The sequence below is a fragment of the Labrus mixtus genome, chromosome 11 (assembly GCF_963584025.1).
Source record: "Labrus mixtus chromosome 11, fLabMix1.1, whole genome shotgun sequence".
Lineage (NCBI taxonomy): Eukaryota > Metazoa > Chordata > Actinopteri > Labriformes > Labridae > Labrus > Labrus mixtus.
In genome coordinates this window covers 6,759,349-6,784,518 of record NC_083622.1, presented here as the reverse complement: position 1 = coordinate 6,784,518, position 25,170 = coordinate 6,759,349, and the positions used below count along the sequence as shown (strand labels likewise).

Genomic DNA, 25,170 nt, shown 5'->3' with positions numbered 1-25,170 from the left:
GTTGTAATGCAGGGGTGGTTTAGAGGGGAATCTGTGACTTAAATGTGTTATTGATTAAACAGATCATAATGCCTTCTCAATTAAATGTACTGTAACAGATGTGTATAGGACACAAAAACAAAATGTGTTATTTTGGCCGGTAAAAAAATATGTTTGGCTGGTGAATTTTTTCATCTACCTGCCACCTTGGCCGGTGAGTCAAAAAGTTAATTTCGGACCCTGCCCATCGATGATGGTCACCATGTTGAAAATGCAGCATTTCTTTGAGTGTCCTTTTGGAGACAGCCTCAAGTGGACACTTGAGGAAGTGCACTTTATTATTGTAGCATGTGCTTCATTTTTAAACACTGCAGGTTTTCCTCTTGGTTTAAACAGCGTCTATATAGAGAATGAGTGTTGATTCATAAAAATGTACTCAAATATAGACAGATTGAGAAAATACAGCTGTAAAAGAACATGAAGTCTCCTTTGAAGTATGTTACATACTGCACATTGATATTATAGGCCTCCTGAGGGGCGTGAAGCGTTGACCTTCAGATTACAGGACAGCAGTTTTGTGCACTCTGGCCACCCTGAAAGTCGTATCTGTTTGTGTTTTTTTACGCCCTGAGATCTGACTTAAACAACATGTCATGACCTTCGATGAATTAGAACCGTTCATGGTATAGCCTTATTATAAACTCCACTGCAGAAACGCCCATTCATAACTCATCACACCACTTTTTCTTTCATAGAAAAACCATCCCTGCTTTCACTTACCACAACATTAACGTGTCTTTTCTTCCCCCTGCAATGCATGCTAATCCAAAACCACCGCGTCGGGGGCGTTTCTCCCCTTGTCATGATTTACGGCGACCCAGCAGCCCAAACATAGTTGTGCTTTTAACGTCGGGCTAACCACTGAGATGCTAGCATAGCTGTTGGGACCACATCCTGCTGTGTTGTTGCACTGTGTCGTTGGATCTCAAGAGCTGACCCCCTCAGAGTCACGGTCAAGTGAAATGTGCAAATGAAATGACTGGTTTGGATGCAGTTAAGATTCAGTGACCCGTCCCAAACAAACATATTTGTGAGAAGTGGTTGCAATCATAGATAGCTATGAGATGACAGGATAGATCTGATGATTGAAACTCAAATATTTTAAGAGAAAAACTGAAACTTTTGAATTTCAAACAGGATTTAGGTTTTTTCAGTTCTCTGGCAGTCATACTTAGAAATAAACCATGTTATTACTTGGTAACGTTTTTGCCACTGACAGGATCAGATTACCACTCAGAATGATTGTGGGCCTTATGCTACTAAAACTGAGCAAATGATTCCCAAAACACACACAAAGGGTTAAATGTGCCTCTAACTGCGCTGCAGAGCAAACAGCGTCTCTGTGTGCTGTGTGTATGTAAAGACTTTATATGCGATTTTTCACACTTAAATGTAATAGAAATCAAGTATATCCTCTGAAAATAACTCTGTGAGTCATGACTGTGATGCTTTCCAAGTTTTCCGAGTCCTATCTTCACTTTGTTTACATCACCGGGACGGCCGGCCGGCTTCTCCCCTCGCGTATAAAAGTTGTTTAATTGAGGGACTAGAGAAAAGAAGAATGACATACTGTACTCACTGCTTCATTGAATGTCACTGAGTGTTTCTACATCACGGTCATTTCGGGTAAATTTGCATGCAGTGTGAAGATATGGGCATAATAAAGATCGCTAGCATTAGCATGCTAACACAACAATGGAGCGCGATTTGTTTTGGTTTCATGTTGGTGCTCAAGGGCGACATCTGCCAAAAAATCGCATATAAAGCCTTTAAAGTCATTATTTAGTTGTCTGGGGAAACATTGTCCTCTTTGTAAATCAGCCTCATTGTAAAAAAGTCTAACTCACCAACAGGGGGCGCTAGCGGCCATGCAGAGTTAGAGTGAATAATGAGCGTCAGCAGAGAGTTGGCGGTAACTGCGCCGCAGTATTTATAAGAGATGTGACGCTCAAACTTTCCAGAGATCAGATAAACACTTCCACCTCTGTGTGCCTTCAAAATAAAAGCTCTGTAAATAAAGTAAATATGACTTTGACATGACTATTATTAAAATGACCAGGGGTTAAATCAGTCCGATTTCTGTTGTTCTTCCAGGCTTTGGAACGAGAAATGTAAGGACGGTTTCTGTTTTAAAACAACGTTTCACATGTTTACCCTCTGCATGGATGATTTCTGTAATGTGGACACATTTACCCCATAAAGGATTATGTAGCCATGATTAGAGCATCTGGTCCAAACACTTAACCTCCCAGTGCCTCGCCATGGGACACAGGAACCTGACAGAAAGCTCTGTTTCTGGGAATAGCTCTGGTGGTTTGCCTTGGAGGCTTCCCACATCATCACGCTGGAAGCAGAATCCAACTAAATCAGTGTGTTTGGAAGCTGTCGTGTTTGGTTACCTGCGGTTTGCAGCACAGCCTTCTCCACAGGCTGGTGGGCACTTTGGACGCCGGCCTCGATGGAGAAACACGTTGTAAATATCGTCAGGGCAGACCGAGGAGGGCAGATGGTGAAAGTTTGTGTTTGGTTTTCCAAGAAGAAAGGGAAAACTTGTGAGGTTCATATTTCTCTTGTTGTTCTTCTCTCAACAAACACGAAGCGGTCGAAGGTTACCAAGACAGCACTTTGTCTCGCTCCAACACGTGTGGCTTTGGGGGAAAATAAACACGGGAAAATCTCGGATCAGCATCACTTTGACCATCATCCACACCTCAACCGTGACCAGCGTTAAAAAAAAAAAAATCTTCCAGCTGTCACAGTAATTATTTCAGACGTATGAGTGAGCTGAGAACATGGTTCAACCACAGTGGTAGGAAACATCTGCCCTGCTGAGAAACCAAACCTTCAGCTGCTCTGAACCTTCCTCAATCATTTTAATATCTTTATAGAGAAACAAGAAGAAAACACATGAAAGGAGGAGACATCCATGCTCTCTTATAGGACTCTGTGTTAAAGATAAAGATAAACTTTATTGATCCCCCATGGGGGAATTTTTTTTGTCACAACAGCTCAAGAAACATGAATATAATTATCAAAAATAACAAGAAGTTAAAAATCAAACATATGTACATCAGTTAACTAAAGGGAGAAAAAAATACAATAATAAAATAATACTAGGTATGTACACTTCCACTGGTGGAAAGAGTTATTATTATTAAAAACGCACACAGTGTGTAGCATTATTGATATAAGTCATGAGGTGGTGATGCTGTTAGAGTCTGATTAAACAGTCTGACTACAGATGGAATGAAAGACCTGCGGTAGCGCTCTGTCTTACATGGTGGGTGTCTCAGTCTGCTACTGAAGGAGCTGCTCAGGCTTAGGCTGCTTAGAGCTGAGGTTTGTGATTACTGTAAACATCTCGGAATCTGTAAAAAAAAATGTATTAACTGTAAGTAATTAAATTACACCTGCCGTATTTAAGTTCTCAAAAAGTCGGGACAGATTTTCTGCGTAAACCTCCACGCTAAGCCCAGCTGGTCTCTGGGAAAAGGAGGCAGAATTTGAAACAAAGCAAACAAGACATAGGTGTGAAAGCACTCTGCATGCTGTCTCAACCCTTCTCATGAGGACGGTTGAGTCTTTGACCCGCTGTCAGCTTTTAAACTTTAACTCTGCACTGTAACTTTTAACTCTTTTTATATTTTTACTTTATTTATTTCATTTGAATAATTCTTATTTGAATATATTTTCAGATTTAATCATTTCAGTGATTTTTAAATTTTCTATTTTAATGTTTCTTTTCTTTCCTCTGACATGATGCTTTTGATGTCTTGTGTGAAGCACTTTGAATTGCCTTGTTGAAATGTGCTATATAAATAAACTTGCCTTGCCTCAAGGATTGCTTCCCTCAGAAGTTGTACAGATTCAGTAATGTGGTCGGACGTTGAAGCTCAGCAGCTTAAAAGTACCATATTTAATTTGATAATAACGATCAGTGTGATGATGTGACTGGTGAATCTGATTGCGGTCGTGTGTAAACATACTCTGACGGGACGTTTTGTGCTCTTCTCAGTTGCTCCGATCTTCTTCATCTGGCGGTTTTACATCCCAGGAAGTTATCGGTCTACTCCGTGTCAGGTAAAAACATGACCTTCATTTCACCTTCAGAAGCAGCAGACAGACATGTTTCATCTGACCTCTGTGTGTAAACAGGCACTGCAGGGAACGTGGAGCACGGTGACCAGTATGCGCTGAAGTTGGTTTACGAACACAACCTGCAGAGGACGGCCTGCAACATGACCTACGGCGCCTTTGGAGGGGTCACAGGTGAGACGACGTCTTGATTTCTTTATATGGCTGCACGCTTGATATCTTTTTCTTTGCTTTTATGAAAACAATATATAAAGTGTTAGAAAATAAGAACACCTTTGAATCCTAAAGGACGACAGCAACACACACACACACACACACACACACAGACACACACACAGACACACACAATACATGGTATTACCCCGAAGATACCTGAGGCGGGAAAAAGACTGCCTGTCCAAAAGGAAGCAGAACGAGCTTTATCCTCTTGGTGTTTCTCCTCACTGTGATTATATTTTCTCTTCTTTGCTGCTACGTCCACGTCCGTCATATTCTCCGGTTTGAATCACTTCCAATCACTGTATTGTATCCACTCCTAAACTCACCTGCTGCGCTGTCATTGGCTGGAGGAAACACACCAGCTCCGCCCAGAAACGTCCCGAGTCAACCAGAACAAAGCAGAACAGTAAAATCCAGTCAGAGGACAGAGTCTCTGCAGACACAGTCACCACCACACATGTACGGAGGCCCAGAAGGGACGATGGAGCAGCTTCACTTTAGGAGAAGTCTGTATTTTATTTTGAAGGCCCCTACATAAGTCTGTATTTTATTTTGAAGGAGGAAGCTGCTGACTCCATCTTTAACAAAAAGGATTCTTTCTGTTGAAAGAAAACTTTACAGCAATAATTGTCTCACCTTTTCCAGCTAAATGAATCTACTGAAACAATTGAACCACTTCTTGTACCTGTTAGCCAGTTAGATCCTGAGGTTTAAAAATCTCAGAGTTTCCCTTAAGGTCGAGGTTAGAGGCCAGGCACCGTGTTGTGTCAACGCCGGTCCTCACAAGTGAGTACAAATGTGTGTGTTTGAACATCTGTGCATGTGCCTGGCATGTGTGGTAATTGGCAGCAGTGGACAAATACATAAAACTATAAAAGTCTCTAAGAGGAGCGGAGGATGGAAACAGAGAGGGGTCATATAGCTGCTCTTTCTGCAGTCAATTGAGCTTTTTGGAAAAACCAAGTAGGGGAAAGCCCTCGAGTCGTCAGCGTCCAAGAAAAACACACATGCAGACACACAAACGCGCATACACGGGGAACCCCCTTTAAAGCAGAGAAAATGTCATTTCCAAATAAAGGAAGCTTTGTTAAGGTGTGTGTGAGGGCAGAAAATGCCAAAGTCTGCGGCCTGGCATGATGGACTCTTCATTCACTGCTTATTTAGAGAGTCAGTGTGTGTGTGTGTGTGTGTGTGTGTGTGTGTGTGTGTGTGTGTGTGTGTGTGTGTGTGTGTGTGTGTGTGTGTGTGTGTGTGTGTGTGTGTGTGTGTGTGTGTGTGTGTGTGTGTGTGTGTGTGTGTGTGTGTGTGTGTGTGTGTGTGTGTGTGTGTGTGTGTGTGTGTGTGTGTGTGTGTGTGTGTGTGTGTGTGTGTGTGTGTGTGTGTGTGTGTGTGTGTGTGTGTGTGTGTGTGTGTGTGATTGATAGAAATTGCTCTGTGGGCTCATTAAAACTAGTACCTTGGCGCGGCTGAACGCACGTGGTTAGTTGGTACCATGAACCTGTAAGAGAGCGTGTGTGTGTTTCCACGTGCTGTTACCACACTGTGCAGCAGGTTTTAGAAATGTCATGCATGCTCTCAACCTCCAACAAACAACACACAGAGCCACATGTGCTGTCCTAAAACACACACATACACACACACACACACACACACACACACACACACACACACACACACACACACACACACACACACTGTTGGTACGTATTTTCATGGATTCATTCATCTTGATAATTTTGTGGATATATCTTTAAATTGTGTAAACCATCTCAGAGTAATTCTTCTTTTAGGTTTGTGACGCTGTAATACATGTGTAAGAGACCTCATAGTAGCAGAGTTATATTTGGATTGGAGCTAAGTGTCTGTAGTGAGCAGAGAAGGAAATATGACTCTGAGACTGTATACAAGAGATGTATATGTCTGATATTTACGAGTCAAGGTGATGTCTTCTTTCTAGCCTTTTAGAGATGAAACGAAGTAGCCAGGAATTTGTGGGCTGTAGCTTCTAGCAGAATATAAGCAACACTGTGAAGATGAAGACTTTGCCAGTGTTTGTCACTGATTGCAAGCAGTTGTGAGATCTTGGTCAGCATGGGTCAGCGATGGTCTGCACTTTGTTAGCCATGTGTGTTGTGTTTCTATGTTGTCTGACTACGGCTGAATAAATCTAAGATGATCCACAGTCTGTTTCACAATTTCATCATTGTTCATGTACTATAGAAACAACCCCCACCTAACACACACACACACACACACACACACACACACACACACACGCACACACACGCACAGATCCCTTCAGATTTGCTCGTGTGTTTGTGAGTTATTGTTCAAACTTACAGATACAGCCCCTCCCTTGAATACACTGTTTCCTTCCCTCTAATTGATGCCATCCTCTCTCCTCCTGCCGTTCCCTGCTCTCACCACTAGATGGCAGTGCAGGCCCTGCAATTGCTAATCCTAAACTTGAACAAATGGGATCTTGTCATGCCTCTCTTTACGGGGAAGTCCCTTTTTACCCACGTCTCTCTAAAGGGAGGTCAAAGTTCAGCTAAAGGGAGGTCAAAGTTCAGCCAAAGAGCAGAATCCCTGGAGCTGGTCACAACTCAGTTTGTAGCTTCTGTCACTAATCTGTCATTCTCAATTATTATTTACAGTACGTTTGATAACTGGATTCTAATCAGAGGTTACAAAACTGGACTCGAGTTTCACAACAGGATGGGGTTTATGTTTTCTCACGCGTCCTCCTACAAAATACACTTTGAATTTGTCTCTGTGGGTTCAGATTCCGTGTTGCTGTATTTGTGATCATCTGAGAGTGTTTGAGTCATGGAAGCTGCTCTCCGCTTGAGAGTTTCTCATAGTTTACAGGAAAATTAGCCAATCTCACGGTTGATTGGCCAACGTAGCGCACACTCACACACTTGTAATGACTTGCAGACACATGAGAGAGCGCAAAATCAAGTCCAAACAAACAGAGAAATATATGTATCCACTAAAAATACACACACACCCACACACACACACACACATACACACCAGCACGGAGTACAGAGGGATGTAGCTCTGGGGCCAGAACAGTGCATGTGTGTGTGAGTGTGTGTGTGTGTGTAGATCTATAATAGCAGCCATTTAGGAGTGCTGTAGGCGCTGTAACAGCTAATACTGCTCTAATAGCTGGGCAGCCCTGGTTTGGGTCACATTCAGGCCACACACACACACACACACACACACACACACACACACACACACACACACAAACACACACACACTGGCCATTTCAAGCTTTAGTGGATGCGTAAAGATAAAGATATATGGTGCTTTCACAGTTGCACAATAAGTCCAGAAAAATCCACAAGCAAGCGGGAGGGGGAGATGACGTTTATATCCACCCCTCACTCCTGTCCAACAGAAAGTCTCCCGCTGTGAGGTGCATGTGTAAACAAGCAGGTCAGGAAGATACAGGGGCAGCCTGCCTGAAATCTTCTGAGTGGAAGCAGCTTGAGACACAATCATGCAAGAAATACATTAACATATGCGCTCCCTCGTTCATTCACACACACATTCCTACAAGAACGCACATTCTTTCTCTCTGTCTCACACACTCTGTGTCTGCCGTGTGCAGCCAGCCTCTGTGCTCTGTGTGCTTGTCCAACACGTCTTATTAATGACACTAACACAGGCCCGTTTCCTCTGCTGAGCCTGAGCGCCGGCGCTCCCATACAGACCTCTTTGACACGTTTATACCTGGGCGTGGGCGTGTGAAATTACACATGCACGGTTGCTATTATAGTGCATACCCTGGCTCTCGTTTTGAGTGTCATTATTGATGATAGCGGGCTGTGTCAGGATGTCTGAGTGTGTTGTGTGTTGAGACTGGCACAGCGTTGTAGACACCTGACAAATCACTTAAGTGTCCATGTAGGAGGAAAGTCCACCCCTCAGGTGTTCTGATGGAGTCCTGACAACCAAAAGCATATTTTCAGTCAATTTAGATTATCAGGATATTTGTCTCAATAAAGGAGATTTTTACAACAGCCTGGAGAGCCAAACACACTGCAGCTGAAGAAGAAGAAGTTCAACATGTTGCAAACACATGGTGTTAAAGTCAGGCTGTGAAGAATACCACAGTCCCTGAAAAGCCCCTGAAACACTGTTGTTGTCACCCATGCCTCCTGCTGCACATGATTTTCAAAATTATGAAGATACCGTCTTTATTTGGCTTTATTTCGACCATAGATATGTAAATATGAATGTTCCTGCAGGGGGCGCTGGAGTCCCATCGATGGCGGTCTCCATGCTGGAAATGCTGTCTCAGCCTAACTTTCATTCAACCTAACGACAGGCTGAGAGCTGGAGCTGAGGCAGGTTTTAAACCTCCTGACAAACCGTTACACCGCGCCCACCTGTCAATAAGGTCAGCTACACGCCTTATTGTGAATAACTCTTATCCTTCATCAAATCAAAACTGATGAGTCTTCAAAACATTCACCCCCCGTACAGTGTGTGTCGATCGAGACATGAGCTAATCAGACTTGTTTGGTTTTTTGAACCAGGCTGTAAACATGCTAATCTCTGTTGTAAAAACAGGCTTTTTAGAATGGGTGTGTATGCCACTTCCTGTGCTTCTGCAGCCAGCCTCTAGTGGACTACAGCCCCTGTTCATGGGGTGCACAAACTAACCACTAGGCCCAGGTGTTACCTGCCTCCTCAGTTTTAATAGATGAGTCAAACTATAAAGTTTAAATATGCGTTACACGTCATATACATTTTGTCAAACCTGGATTCTATCGTCATAGTTAGTTATTGTTGTGCTGATTTATGTCGGTTTGATGCAAATCAGAGCGTCTTGATTGACAGCTCTCCTGACAAATGAGGCGCCTTGCATAGTTCTCAGCTGAATCATCAGAGTAGAGGAGAGAGAGCATAATGAAAGCTAAAACCTCTTTGCTGGAAACGAGCTCACCGGTGCAATATGTCAGCGCCCGCCGTGGGGGAATGTGGGCTTCACTTTTGCACAACAGAAGGAGACTGAACACACTGTCCATCTTTTTATACAGTCAACCATACATTTTAATGTAAAGTCTGTAAATACAGAGACGATCGAATGTTGTCTCATGCACACGGCAGGGCGTGTCTGTGGTGAGAGAGACTGCGTCCTGCAGCTTAACTGCCTCCCTGAACTCTGCACAACACTCACACACACACACACACACACACACACACACACACATACTCACACACACGTGTTTACGCAGAATGGTGTGTAGGAGTGTGCGTCTTTTCAGTCTAAATCCTTGGTGAGAGATGTTGAATGGGAGTGTGTGTGTGAGTGTGTGTTGCGCTGTAGGTGGCTGTCTCCCTGACCTCTACTTGATGGCAGTGTGAGTTTTAATAGCGCGTTGAGGCCTAATTATAGTTCTCTGGTCACACAGCCCCACTGCTTTATGACCGTGTGTGTTGCCGTGTGTTTGTGTGTGTGTAAGGATTCAGGTCCGTCCGCACAAACACACACTCTTGTACACACGCACACAGCCAGTTGTGTGTGTGTGTGTGTGTGTGTGTGTGTGTGGAGGTGTTAATGGAGATATCAGATTCAGCCAGAGGGAGAAACACACCTCGCAGCACAACACGACATCACGGCTGAAATAAAACAGAAGCCCTAAGCGTCTTTCAGGATCGCTGGGATTTAAAAAGTTGAATGTTTGAAGGAGCAGAGTGAGAGGAGTCCTTCAACTGAACATGTAGAATATGTTTTAAAGTCACAGTGAGTCTGCGTACACATATCTGAACACTTCAGTCAAATTAAGTATCTTCTGTCACACAAACACTCTTTAAAGACTCTTGGAAGCTCAAATTCATGCACTGTGTTCAAGGAAATAACAAATTAATTATGGACGCTACATTAAAGGTGACATATCCTCCTCCTCTTCAACCAGTTTAAATAAGTCTCAGAGCTCCTCAAAACATGTGTGTGAAGTTTCTTGTTCTAAATCCACTCTGATCCTGTATTTGTTCATGCCTATAAACCCCTCTATTTCAGCCCTGCTCAGAACAGGCTGTTTCTGTGTCTGTACCTTTAAATATGTAAATGAGCTGTGTCTGACCACGCCCCCTCTCTGGAAGGGCTTGGGTGTCTCAGGCTTCTCGCTCCATGTCCTATTGTTTACGGTGAGAAGGCAGACTCAGAGGGCAGAACAAACACCTAGCTGTGGGAGTGTCACCCACCTGGGGGAGGGGTTACTGCCCTTTATGATGTCATGAAGGGAAAATCTCCAAACGGCCTGTTTGAGCACACATTTTCTGAAAAGTGGAGCAGGGAAAAGACGGAGAGGATGGACTTTTCTCATCATTGGGGGGTTTGTAGATAGACTAGAGACACATATTAGAGTTAGAGAAACATGGGGAAGAGGATTTTACGTATGTGACCTTTAAGGTCAAAATGCTAATCACATTGATTTTGACATGTTTATCATGATCAAACTTTTATTTCTGTCTCGCCTCCCGGTGCTCACAGAGCCATTAACAAGCTGCCTTAAAGAAAGAAGATTCCATATTGACTTTTCTTTGACGTGTAAATATCATCTCTCTCCATCAGGTCACCACTCCCTGTGTATCCAGTCCATGGACGGGATGCTGATGTTCTTCGAGCAGGACAGCTACTCCTTCGGCAGGTTCCTCCCAGGGTTCCTGCTGCCCGGCCCGCTGGTCTACAACCCCAGGACAGACAGCTTCCTTACCGTGTCCTCTGCACGCCAGTTGGAGAGCTACAAGTAAGTCGCTCCTTTTATCTTCTTGATATTCTTTCTGCCATAAGATGTTTTCTGAAGTCTCCTGATTATATCCTGCTGCGTTCTCACATTAGCTTAAACCGACATCACTTGGAAAGTTTATTTTGGCGCTGGCAGGAAAAACTCCGGGGGGAAAAGTCAAAAGCGATTTTCAGATGTGCACGAACTGATCCAGATATTCTCCTGACCTGGTTGTTCACACATGCACCTCACCTCCTGAAGTAGCAGAACAATGAAACAATGCAGCTCATCCTGTAGATATCAGGAGTTCTTCAGGAGTTTGTTTGGGTGCCATCTTTTCACTCTAACCCTTTGAATTCTTCCATCCATTATCTATACCGCTTTCTCCCGTTTGGGGTTGCGTGGGGCTGGAGCCGATCCCAGCTGTCATTGGGCAAGAGGCGGGGTTACACCCTGGACTGTTAACCAGCCAATCACAGAGCTGACATATAGAGACCGACAACCAGCCCACTCACATTCACACCTACGGACAATTTAGAGTCAGCAGTTAACCTAACGAGCATGTCTTTGGACTGTGAGAGGAAGCCGGAGTACCCGGAGAGAACCCACACATGCACGGGGAGAACATGCTAACTCCACACAGAGAGGCTCGTGACAGACGGGGATTCAAACCAGGAACCTCCTCACAGAGAGACTCCTGTCAGATGGGGATTCAAACCAGGAACCTCCTCACAGAGAGACTCCTGTCAGATGGGGATTCAAACCAGGAACCTCCTCACAGAGAGGCTCCTGTCAGACGGGGATTCAAACCAGGAACCTCCTCGCTGTGAGGGGACAGAGCTAACCACTGCACCACCATGCAGCTCCTCTGAATTCTTCATGTACATTAAAACACGTTTTCTTTCACACCGACAGAAGAAAACAACGTTACAAAAAGCTGAATAAAAAAGAAGCATATTGAAGAGTTATTTCAGACTTTGTCAGATCAATATTATATTATTATACACAGAGTTAATGTATATTATATACATACCAAATACACGTCTATCACTCTGCCAGTGTGTAAGCTGAAGCAGACATGAAGTTATTCGAGGTAACCGGTTGTTATCAAGCTTCTCAGAATCAGCTGCAGACGGTTAGAGTCGCTTCACCATCTTTAAAGCATCTGCTCTCCCTGCAGAGCTCACATAGATCCACCAAAACACACACACACACACACACACACACATGGTCTGATCGGAAAGTACCTCACTTTAATTTAAGCACATGCACACTTCCCTTGCCCCTCTGGCCGAGGCATGGAGGGCTTGCAGAAGTCTCACAGACCGTGTGAGTGTTCGCTGTGCGTGTCTGTGAGGCTTCTCTCCCAGCTGGTTGTTATCTGGATGAACCCCCCCAACAGTATCAAGAGCTTCTCCAGACTCCATTACTCTCCCTGGACACACAGACACAAACACAGCTCTGCCATGCACATACAGTACTGTAGTACCTTACAAAGAGCAGACGCCGTGTACCTTCTGCTTTACTCAGAGCAACAGGCGCGTCGGCATCTCTTACAGTTAGTCTGGTGAGATCATGTAAACATTCAGTGGACGTGTGTTGATCCAAAGCAGGAGAGCTGCTTGGTGAAACAATTACATTCAAATAATTGTGTTTGTTTCTATTTCTCAAAGTCTCATCGGGACTTCAACTGCAGTATGAACGAGTCTGGCTCCTCAAAAACTGTGTGTGAGAACACACCATGTTCATGCAACACACACACTTTTAAATGTCAGACAAAAAAAAACACACTTTGTTGCTTGATGCAGCCAGTGTGTGTGTGTGTGTGTGTGTGTGTGTGTGTGTGTGTGTGTGTGTGTGTGTGTGTGTGTGTGTGTGTGTGTGTGTGTGTGTGTGTGTGTGTGTGTGTGTGTGTGTGTGTGTGTGTGTGTGTGTGTGTGTGTGTGATGGTGTGTGTGTGTGTCTTGTTCTCCCTCCTTGTGTTTTTGGCATGCAGGTGAATAATTACATTTTTGTGGTTTTCATGTCTTTCTGTCGTACACACACACAGTCCTTTGTGTGAATTCTACCCTCTTTCATAATACTTAATTCACCATCAACCACCAACTGAGCACCCACAGACACACACACACACAGACACAGACACACACACACACACACACACACACACAGGCACAGTTTTAATTCATTCATTCCTCATATCCGGTCATTAAAAAGACTTCCAGGTGAAATCTGGAATAGAATTATCCAAACAGAGTGAGAGGCTTCAGTCATTTTATGGCGTAATTTTTGTATTATTAGACTGAATTTACTCCATTCACCCGAGCAGTGGACACACCGGGCCTGTTATGCATCACTCTGTATCCCAGCATGCTTTGCGGAGACGAGCCGCCATCAGGCCCCGTGTAGTGGGTGATGATGGCGGCTTCACTTGCGGTCAAGACGTCCAAAAAAACAAAAACATGTCTGCAACATGTTTGAGCCTCTGAGCGAAACATTAACAAGCTGAAGGAAGCGCCATCCGGTCAGTGTGAACACAGAGCGGAGAACAACAAACACAGAGGGAGTTTGACTTCGTTATTTAGAAAGTCTTCACTCAATGAGTGAGGATATATTTGAGATATGCTATATTAATGTTTAAAATGTTGCATATTGCACCTTTAAATTATCCTTCTACTTGTGAAAAAATGCTGAGACGGGGAAAAGTTGTTATGTAAAGACGGTTGGTGTGAATCGCAAGCGCTGCCTAAAATGTGGCAGCCATATTGGATTGTGGTCCTCATGATTTAAGGCGGATTTCAGACCTGCCAGCTTTGATTAACAGCAGGTCAGCAGTCCAAATCTGTAACACAGAGTGAGAAAACTGTGAGTGGATAAATCAGAGGTTATGTTGTGTGGGCTGCGGTCTGGAGTCGGGCCGGGTCGGGTCTGGACCTCTCGCTTCGTCCAGGTGTTGGAGGAGAAGGATAGATTCCCGCCAAGATGCTCAGACTGCCAGCGTCTTACTGGAAAACTCACAATGATGAAGATGCCAAAATCAACTGACCACAGATCAGCCTGACCACTTTCTGCTCAGCCAGGTGCCAGCAGCTCGCTGATTAAAAGTGATGGACCGCAGTGCCGGGGGACAGCAGGTCAGCAGCTTGTTGACCGACCTGACACAAACCGTGAAAGAGGAGGAGAGTATGAAACACCAGCTCTTAATTTAGTTAATGATGACCATGTCAGTCAGTGTTTGACTTTCATTCAGGTATGAACTAATGATGCACACAAAGATTTCTGCCTTGAAGACCAGGTGCCCCCCCCCCGGAGAGAAGCTGCTGTTTCGGTCTTAGAGAAGCAAAATATAAGCTTCCTCTGGCTCTGCTTCCTGTTTCACAGCCTGTCAACAAACAACTGGCACAAAGTACAAACACATTTAAGAACAGGAGATTAAAGTCGTCTGTGTCCTTCTGATTTGCAGGTACGAGACTCTGGCTGTAGCTACGGATGCAGAAAGTCGACAGGACCCTGACGGGCCCGTGAAGACCGGAGGCAAGAGGCTGACGGTGAGTCCTTAACGAACTAGATTCCACAGATTCAATTAAGAAAGTCCTGATGAGGCGGAAAATGTGTGAACAACAGGATTGTGTGTTCTGTTTCCAGCTTCACCAAAAAACCTTTACATTATCATCCTGTCGGCGCCGTATGCGAGCGGATAGTTTCAGCTAGCTAGTTAGCTAACAGTAAACTTAAAACCTTGTTCTGCTGCAGTGAATGAAACACAAACTAAAAGATGTTACAACACCTGTATCAACAGTATAAACACGATAACAACCACTAAAGGTAAGTTTAAGAAGAAGAGGGATCAGTCGCAATGCATTGTGGGATGTGTAGTTCATGACTTTGGGTTAGTGTTGGGTTGCCTTCTCTGTTTTGTAACGCTGTTTTGGCGCCGAATCAAATGTTTTGTCATCTCGAGTATTGGGGTCACGGTTACGAAAATAGTGAGCTCCAGATGTTTTTCTCTTAAAGTTTCCTATTCAAGGCATTTCCGGGCACGCAAAACTCATGCCTTCAAATGCAACCCAAGCCAAACACCCGGCCAACAGCTCACTCACATTTACTTCCTGTTTATAAAGTGAATGATCCGCAGATCTAGGCGGTGGGTGCGTCTTGTTAACAATGAAGCATGACTTTGAAGCATTTCTGTATGAGTATTTTCAAAGTAAAAGCCTCCTAGGGCTTTGTGGATTGATTGGTTTTTTTATGGGCTTGTTTTTGCAAAATTGCAAATTACCGAGGTCCAGACCCTGGTGACCTCATGGTTATGGCCGTGATTGGGGTAGCTGGTTGTCATGGTAACAGGTTTGGATGTCTTAATATCAGGATTTTGTGAAATGTCAAAGGAGGATTTGAGCGGAGAAATTTACCATCACTGTTGAGCTCTTTAAAATAAATGACTGATAGATTTCTGGGCCTTTATAAACAGTTTGTGAAAGATGTTCACACAGAGCAATAGACACTAAAGGTGTACTTTCTGCTTATTGTTTTGAAAACTGAAGAAATTTGTGCAGTGTTTTATAAAGATGTGTTTGTTCTCCTTCAGCCTGATTGGATCTTCGTCCTGGGAGAAGTGGCCCTGGACCTCTCTGTGCCCCTGTTCTCTCACTCCTCTGCCTCCATCTTTGTTCTGGGTGAGAGGAACCTCTACTGTTTCCGCGACAACGGCCAGATCCGCTTCATGAAGAAGCTGGAGTTCAACCCGAGCTGCTTCCTGCCGTACACCTCAGGTAAGCCGAGACTTCTGAGTTTGATTGACTGACTGATCTTCAGCAAAGAGCCCAGGTGGATTAAAACGATAAAACTGACACAGTGTAACAGCTGTTACATCGCTCTCTTTGTTCTCTCCATCGACAGACTGATTTAAGGTGTGTCTCGCAAGGGATCCTCTCATTAATTTGGCGCTGAGGATAACGATATCAATCTGTAGCAAACACAGTGGACACAAAAAGGGAAACAAATTAGAAACATGGATACAAATATTTAATTCTGCATTTTTACTGCTCAATGAATTCTTCTGCTTCCATATTAGATAACAGTTTTAACAGTTAAAGATCCAACAACCCGCCCTCGGGACCCTGCGTGCACGGGTTGTGTGTTCTCAGCTGTGCGATTGTGTACCTAACAACTGAGCTCATCTGTCTGACCAATGACAAACAAACAATTTTTACTGTCTTATGACTCACAATTTAAAGATTTACTGAAGTCATCCAGTCCTAATATTCCAACAAAAACAGTCCTGCTGCGTCATTAAGGGTCCCAATGATCCAAATCCAGAACAAGATTTAATCCAAACACATCCCGACCATAAAGATCCACAGACTGATTCAAATATGACACTTCTGTCCTGATTTTTCAGTGTATTTCATAAACATGGCGACTTCACTCAGACCTTTCAACTGGCGCCTTATTTGGCTTATTAGAAGCTTCCATTTACCGTTCCCAGCCTGTATTAGCCAATGAGAGCCTCTGGGGATACATATGTTGCAGACGAGGCTGGCAGCGCGACTTTGCTCAAGTAGATGGCTCCTCCTTCTTCCCCTCTGCACAAGATGTTGTCTTAGACAGAAGAGAGCAACAAGGTCGAGATAGACTGAAGCTCAGCTGTGTTCATCCTGGAGTAAAGTACCGGGCCACACCCTGCATCAGCGCATGCTACAACAAAAAGAAGTGAACAACTTACTAAAAAAAGAAGAAGACAACACAATCTGTGCAATATGGCCGAATGCCACCAAACTGTCTCTGCAGGAAGCTACTTCTGGCCGAACATGATGGAACACATGGAGCCTCTGCTGCATGCGTTAGAGCCGGAGCACACTCCTCACCTTGTTGTAGTGTATTAACAGATGGTGCAAGAAGGATGGATATCATAATGAATACAGACGTATACATTGACAGATAATATATACATTGTTGCAGCCAAGTGAATGCAGTGTTTCTCCATATTTGGTGATTTTTTAAAAGAGACAGGCAGATTAACCCTGTGTTTCTCTGAGGGGTTTTCCTTGAGGGGTGGTGGCCCTGGTCCCACCTGGCAGGAAGGGGGAGCAGGGAAGACATTTTACTTAACTTCAGCAAAACAAGAGGGGACAGTAAGCATAACAAATGATGCTTCGTGCATTACCCCAAATTTCCACATACTCTTAGTGCACCATTGTCTTTTTTAAATTACCAACCCTACCTTTAACTCTTCAGACTTCTTTCAGGTTGGACTTTAAATACAGTAGAATAAACGTTGTGTTCGACCTTTAGAGCGTTGAGCAATAAACAACCTTTTAAAGAGGTTTGGTTACAGAACCAGAACTGTTCTGTCTGCCTCACTTTATTGAACAATGTACCACAGAACAGAATATGACACTTGATCTGAAATCCACTGGAGAGCTGACAGATGGAAAGAGAAAAAAAAAAAAAAAAGGAAAGCACAGAATAGACTGGAGGAATAATCCAGAAACAGAGAACTGATGGAGAAACTGCAGGAACAGGCCAAGAGCTTTGTGCTGACTCTGTTTTCAATTTGAGAAAGAAAATATGTGAGTGCCCTCCTCTATCTGTTCCAGACATCATTTGGATGATTCAAATTGCTCTTGGAAATTGGCTTTAAATGTAATCCTTGATGTGCAAGTGCACAAAAGCAGCTTTTATTGGGACATGATTCCTGTCAACAATCAAAACCGCATAAAAATTCCCACATGGCTGGAAGAGGACAGCTGCTGGGATTACTCTGCTGCTGTCCTCTGTGCCCGTGTTTGTTCTTTGTTTAAGTGTTTACAGGACAACTTAAGAGACACTCTAACTGTTAAAGCAGCCACCTACCACTCAGTGAGGCTTTTATTGTCATTTGTGCATTGCAATAACCAACCCTTGAAGTTGTGAGTGTAGTATAGGGACGGTTAGACAACAGCGGCCTCCTGAGTGTTTCCTCACTCTTTCCTTCTGGCTTTCAGCCTCACAGCTGTCTCTGCTGGACCGCTGCACTCTCTCTCTCTCTCTCTCTCTCTCTCTCCCTCTCTCTCCCTCGCTCTCTCTCTCTCCCTCGCTTTCTCTCTCTCTCTCTCTCTGCTCTCGCTCTCTCTCTCTCTGCTCTCGCTCTCTCTGCTCTCTCTCCCTCTCTCCCTCTCTCTCTCTCTCTCTCCCTCTGTCTGCCTCCCTCTGTCTTTTTCTCTCCTTCTCAAATATCTTTATTGGCCTGACTGCTCCTCAGAGACACCACAGTTCAGCTGAAAGATGCTAAACCACTCAGTTTGAGAAATAAGAATATGAAGTGCAAATCTGAGACGGATTAATTTAGCTATTGGCCCGATGGCTCGTTGGATGATCTAAGGAGTACGAAAGAACAACGTCCTCTGACCTCTACAGTCACCAGATGTTATCCCAACTGAGGATCTATGTTTAATTTATTCGTTACCAACACATAAATATCGGCGAATCATAGACTGTAAATATTACTGGACGAAGCATGAGTCACCCGTCTGCACCTGCAGGGGGCGCTGGAGTCCCATTGATGGCGGTCGACACGACAGGCTGGAGCTGAGGCGGGTTTTAAGCCTCCTGACAAACTGTTACACCGCGCCAGCCTGTCAATCAGGTCAGCTGCACACCTTGTTGTGAATAACTCTTATCCTTCATCAAATCAAAACTGATGAGTCATCAAAATATTCACCCCCCCGTACAGTGTGTGTCGATCGAGACATGAGCTAAACAGACCTGTTTGGTTTTTTGAACCAGGCTGTAAACATGTTAATCTCTGCTGTAAAAACAGGCTTTTTAGAATGGGTGTGTATGTGACTTCCTGTTCTTCTGCAGCCCACCTCTAGTGGACACTCGAGGAACTGCAGGATTTTAGAGTTCATTTTTCAACACTGGAGGTTGCAGCTTGCTCCAAATGAATTTATGTCTCCTGACAGAAACTAGAGTTTCAGGGCCTGATTCACAAAAGGATTGTGCATGCTAAACAATGTTTGATTGTAGAAAATAGTTTAAGAAAATAAAGCAATAAATGTAGAGTTGCACAATACAGTCTCAGCGTTGCACATTGTGTTGTTGGTCAGATGCTTTGCTGCATGTGTGGAGGTGTTGTTGTTCCTTAAGTTGTCCTTCCTTAAGTCTTCAGATTTGTTTCATAAAGCAGCTGATGTGAGCACGGCTGCAGAGCGTCGATCGGACCGTTATAATGAGCCTGTAATTATAATCCTGATGCCGAGGTAGAAGGTGTGTGTTTGTCTTTGATGTGGCACCGACACACACTCTGTCATTTTGACCCCTGCACCGCCCCGCACCGCCCTGCTGACCGCTGTTACTATATTCTAAGCGGGTTGTTCCTCTGTGTGAGCGAGGCGTGTTTGTGCTGCGTGTGGCCGTCACCTCAGATCTCTCTAGGTGGCAACTGCTCCACTGGTGGGATGGACGGGACATGCGTGTGAGTGTGTGTGTGAGTGTGTGAGTGTGTGTGTGTGTGTGTGTGTGTGTGTGTGTGTGTGTGTGTGTGTGTGTGTGTGTGTGTGTGTGTGTGTGTGTGTGTGTGTGTGTGTGTGTGTGTGTGTGTGTGTGTGTGTGTGTGTGTGTGTGTGTGTGTGTGAAACATAAGTAGTAAAACATAACTTAAATGTGATGTTTCTGAATGAGTCACAGGAGAAAGTGCATATGTAACTTGGAGTTATATTTACACGCCTATAAAAGCTGACCTTGTCTTAAAACGAATGATCTAAATGACAAAATTGAATACACAAACCAGATGTGGGACGTAAAGATGACTTTTTTTTGTATATATAAGTGTACAAGTCGCTCTCATCTAAAAGGGCAATGCCACCCACCGCAGGAATGTGTTATTTCTGTGCCCTATGGCTTTGGAATATTTGTGAATATGCACCACTTTTTCCAGAGTTAAAAATCTGAAACCTAACCGTTAAATCTGAGCTAAAGAAGTTTGATGTTTTCTCCGGTCTCTGCTCGGTTGCTTTTAACAGAAACCATGGCTGAACAAACAAAGAAATGGGTGAGGATAAATTACTACAGACAAAGGCAGTGCCAAAAACAAGTGCAAACCTTAAGAGAAATAAACAAAGTCAACTTTCAGATTGAGACAGGACCCATTTAAAGGACCAGTCAGTGAAATGATAAAGGTACCTTACTATATGATCAGACATCAAGGAAACATGCTATGTTGAAGTGCTGGCTCTCTACAATGTTTAGAATTTGGACTGCAGTACTCCTTTTAAACACTAGGGGTCAGAGTTACATACGGCTCCTTTAATGTAAGTATGAAATGAGCTGCGATCTCACGTTTTTCTTCTTCCTGTCTTGTTTAGTGACGGATGGCACCACCAACTTGTTACTAGGCAACCATACCAACATGCTGCTGGTCTACCAGGATGTGACTCTGAAGTGGGCGTCCCAGCTCCCCTTCGTCCCTGTGGCCCTACGCATCGGCAACTTCCCGTGAGTAAAAGCATTTTATATTACTAGAAAGCCTTGAGATATTCATTCCTCTTCAGTGTTAAGAAACCAAGCAGCTGGGGCGCTGTTGGTGTAGTGGTTAGTGCGTGCGCCCCATGAATGGAGCCTGTAGTCCTCCAAGCGGGCGGCCCAGGTTCGATCCAACCTGTGGCTCCTTTCCCGCATGTAATTCCCCACTCTCTCTCTCCCTGTTTTCCCACTGTATCCACTGCCCTATCTCTCCAAGAAAGGCACAAAAGCCTAAAAATGAAACCAAGCAGCTGCTGATCAGTCTGCTTTAAACATAGTTTGCTTGAAAGTGCGCGTATGTAAAGCTGGAGAAAGTTTGTTAGCGTGAGGAGCAGGGTGCAACCAAGTTTCTGGCTGCCTGTCGGGTAATTAAACTCAACAGGTTAATTTGATTGACCTGATGTAGCTCTGATCTGAGCGAGGAGGAAGAGAGTAAGACATGTAGAGGCAGACGAGCAGAGAGAGGCAACTATAATAATACAACTATAAAAGCTATTAATATAAGCAAATCATAACACATAATATTACTCAACCAGAGCTCATATTACCAGCCAATCACAGCTCATATTACTTATTTATGACACAGCCCAGTAGGGCTGCAATTGGCGGAGCTAAACTGGGCCAAACACATGACTCAATGACACACCTGTAAGCACACAGGTAAGGACGTCAACAGCAGAAAGGCTTTCTTATCAGCTTGTGAGATCCAGCGTGTGGCTCTGCTACAGGAAATGGCAGCACAACTTCTTCCAGCTGGCCAATCAATGAAGAGCAGGGCAGGGAGGGGCCATCTGTAGCCAATCATCCGTCTTCATTTAAACATCTCCAATCAAAGCGCAATTACGAGGCAAAACACAGGCATGACTGAGAATTGGGGTGTGTGTGTGTGTGTGTGTGTGTGTGTGTGTGTGTGTGTGTGTGTGTGTGTGTGTGTGTGTGTGTGTGTGTGTGTGTGTGTGTGTGTGTGTGTGTGTCTGCGTGTGTCTGCGTGTGTGCGTGTCTGCGTGTGTGTGTGTGTGTCTGTGTGTGTGTGTGCGCGTGCGTGTGTGTCTTAGATGGAGTCGATAGTGTTTGTCTGGGTTGCTGTTTGGTTTAGTTTAAGGCGGTGTTGTTTTACTGCTCGTGATAGTCATCGTCTTGTTCAGTGTGTCGTCAGTGTGTGAGAGCAGCACACACACACGCACACACACGCACACAGACACACACACACACGCACAAATACTAACACACAGACACACACACATGCACAGTAACGCTCGAGCAGCTCAGTGTAAATATCTGTGATTTACTGCAGCTCCAGAAGCCTTTCCTTTGTTTTATTGCGGGCTGTATTGAGTTTCACAACTTAATTCTGCCGCCCTCGTATTAAATCATCACGAGTTCTTCCCAAGCTTTTTAAACTCTCCGCACAAACTACAAGCCCAAATTAGGACGTTCACAGAAAACAGATCCACAAAAGAAAGGACCCGAGGAGTACGTGAGCGTCTCTAAAAGAAAGCAGACCCATAGAAACGGAACAACGATCCTGGAAGCAGCATGATGAGATGACTACATGCTGTTTTTAACAGCTAATCACATTTAACCCTTTCAGCCCTCCTGTGGGTCATGACGTCTCTACGTGTGAGCCAGGGCTCGATCCACCCTGAGTTACTGCTCGCATCTCGTGTTGATCCACATCTCGAGCAGATAACTGCTTTAAATTTGAACATGGACAACGTCACAGCCCCGTACATTTCATATTTCACATTCATTTTTTTATTTTTATTATTTTTTATATTTTATATTTTACATCTTTAAATTATATTTTATATATTGTAATAGCTTCTTATACTGTATTATTTAAGTTGTTGCTAGTTCTGCTTTATTTCCTTGTTAATTGTTTAGTACCAATACACCAAGTCAAATTCCTTGTATGTGTAAATGTACTTGGCAATAAACCCCGATTCTGATTCTGATTCTGATTCTGATAAATACTCAGTGATTGATATTTGGGTTAAAAGCGATGCACGCTATCGCTCGAGCTTACGGCGTTATCTGAAGGCAGACAACTTCTTCTATGATCGTGTTTATGCTGCTCGACCTCCGGGTCAACGCCTGACATGGCAACTATGGAGCACGCTCAGAACGCCTAGTCCAGTTTGGGTCTGATTGAAGTGCAAACATGTGAGAGTAAATTAATTTCCAACCTCTTCATCTCATTGTGTTTGAAAGTTCAACTATGCACGATTTCAGATCTTTAAAGTCCAGTTTAAGTCGCTCTGACTCCAAAAAATCCACTTTTTTCTAACATCATGAAAACGTGCTAACGTAGTGAATGATCTGGTTAAGAGACAACGACTTGATTGTCTGATTAAGAGTATCGATTATTGTTCATAAACACGATTCTTTAGTTTGTGTCATGGTTAGTTATTCGCTGACACGCTAACCTGAACAGACTCTCAGATTTGTGATCCGGCTGAGTCGGACGGAAATGTGTGTAAATGGAAGTTTCATAAATCTCATCTGGATTTTATCTGGATTCAAGAATCTTGGAATGGCAAGTGGAAGTGTGTGTGTGTGTGTGTGTGTTAATGTCAGTATGCTGTGTGTGTGTGTGTGTGTGTGTGTGTGTGTGTGAGTGTTTCCGCAGCAGTTAAAGTGAAAGTTTTATTTCCCCTCAGACACCCCCTCTGATATGCAGGTGTGGATCTGGCTGCTGCTCGAGACCTGAACCCCTGTTGTGTGTGTGTGTGTGTGTGTATTTGTGTGTGTGTTATCGCCTCACTGGACTGGAACCACAAAACACATCTGCAACCAGTTACCAAACACACACTCTCCTACACAAACACACACAGTCAAATTTCTTATTGCATCACGAAGTGTTTCCTTGTGCTCTCCATCTTTCTTCTGGTTCAATATTACAAACTAATAAACTCAACTTGTTCTGTTTGTTTGAATAAATAAACTGTAAAGCATCAAACTGTAAACACTCTCCTCTCCTCTCCTCTCCTCTCATGTGTCCTCCTCTCCTCTCCTCAGTGAGTTAAAGGGAGTCGTGATCACTCTGAACTCCGATGGTCACCTCCTGTGCTCCTACATGGGAACAGACCCCTCCTTCTTCTCCACGCCAAAGGTGGACGCCAGGGAGGCGGACTACGAGCAGGTGGAGGCTGAGATGAAGAAGCTGCAGAAGTACATCAGAGAGGCCAGCAGGACTCAGGGTAGGAGCGGGCTGGAGGGACTTTGATAAAGATTATCTGACCATGGATCAGAGGTTTCAGGCTGTCCCAGACGACAGATGATCAGTCGTGGTCATATCTGTGGTCACGGCTCCAAAACGGTGTTCCTGTGAGAGGATCAAAGACGCCGTGTCTCATATGTCAAATATCTGACAGTGTCACAAATTCAGGACGCTTTGCGACTCATCTCTATTGACTTGATATCAACTTTGGAACATCGTGGATTTCATGTTATTAATTCAAGCTCGTGTTTTCTTTTCAGACATTCTGCCTAAATCTGACGCCGAGGAGGACCTGATTATTACTGCTGTGGTGTCATCCAATATGGACAGCCCATCGGTAAACAAACAGAGACACACACACACACACACACACACACACACACACACACACACACACACACACACACACACACACACACACACACACACACACAGAAAGACTCATCATGCCCTCTCTATCTGTCCACAGTTAGCTCTGATCCAAGACCTGGATGGTCTGCCCGTCCCTTCAGTAACCGTCCAGGTGAGACTCTCTCATTGTTTCCTTTCTCTTCCTCCTCTCTGACCTTCTTCTGCTCTCTCTCTCTTCCCCTAAATCTCTCTCCTTTCTTTTATTAGCTCTTTTAATGTTCTGCACATATTTACATTCCTCTCCGTCTTTCCTTCTGCAGGTGAAGGTGAAGGCCAGCTGCGTCATGCAGTCCTCAAAGCTGAGCGTCGGCGTTCAGCCTCCTCTGGCCGTCACTCAGGACCAGTTCGTCCTGCAGCCCATGGGTCAGTCTGCTGCAGCTTTTTGAACCAGTTTGTGTTTGAAACGTGTAGTTTGACCTCTACTGCTGCCTGTTGGCTTTATTGTGTACTGCACCTGATGTGACCACAGCTTTACTGTGTCGTCCAGTTTTGCTGTACTGGACGATATATTACCATGTTGTTTTTTTGAGCACAGCCGTAGTGCGATGGTTATCTTCATAGGTCGTGGTTCTGTTTGCTTGTTCGGGAATCGCCTGCGTGTTCCCCAGTCCGTGATCTCATGCTCGCCTGTCTGCAGGGACGTCTGGTCATCAAGGATGAGACTGTGATGTCTCCGCCAAACCGCCCTACACAGTCTGCTACAAATACACGTCTGTGTATTAACATTAGAGGTTTGATTTTGATCGTGACAGGAAGCGCCGCTGCACTGAAACTGTATCCGTCTGGATGCGAGCGCACTACTTGATCAATAAACAGCGACGCTACTGAAAAGATATCTGACTCAGAAATCAGTGATGCCGAGCTCATGAGACATGTATTCAAACTTCTAACATCGCTATTTGTCTGCTGTCACTCCAGAAACTCATCTCT

General features: G+C 44.3%; 1 protein-coding gene across 2 annotated transcripts in view; it reads left to right on the top strand.

The window, feature by feature from the left end:
• LOC132983450 (protein PTHB1-like) overlaps window positions 1–24,656 on the top strand; it is a 30,521-nt gene extending 5,865 nt beyond the window's left edge. For both annotated transcript variants that reach the window (XM_061049760.1, XM_061049761.1), the window contains exons 4-13: window positions 4,055–4,119; window positions 4,195–4,308; window positions 10,952–11,126; window positions 14,569–14,653; window positions 15,694–15,877; window positions 20,453–20,582; window positions 23,628–23,809; window positions 24,090–24,166; window positions 24,299–24,352; window positions 24,501–24,656. In XM_061049760.1, coding sequence (XP_060905743.1) covers window positions 4,055–4,119; window positions 4,195–4,308; window positions 10,952–11,126; window positions 14,569–14,653; window positions 15,694–15,877; window positions 20,453–20,582; window positions 23,628–23,809; window positions 24,090–24,166; window positions 24,299–24,352; window positions 24,501–24,626 — 1,192 coding nt within the window. In that variant the 3' untranslated portion in view covers window positions 24,627–24,656. The remainder of the gene's footprint in view (window positions 1–4,054; window positions 4,120–4,194; window positions 4,309–10,951; window positions 11,127–14,568; window positions 14,654–15,693; window positions 15,878–20,452; window positions 20,583–23,627; window positions 23,810–24,089; window positions 24,167–24,298; window positions 24,353–24,500) is intronic.
• The last annotated feature ends 514 nt before the right edge of the window (window positions 24,657–25,170 follow it).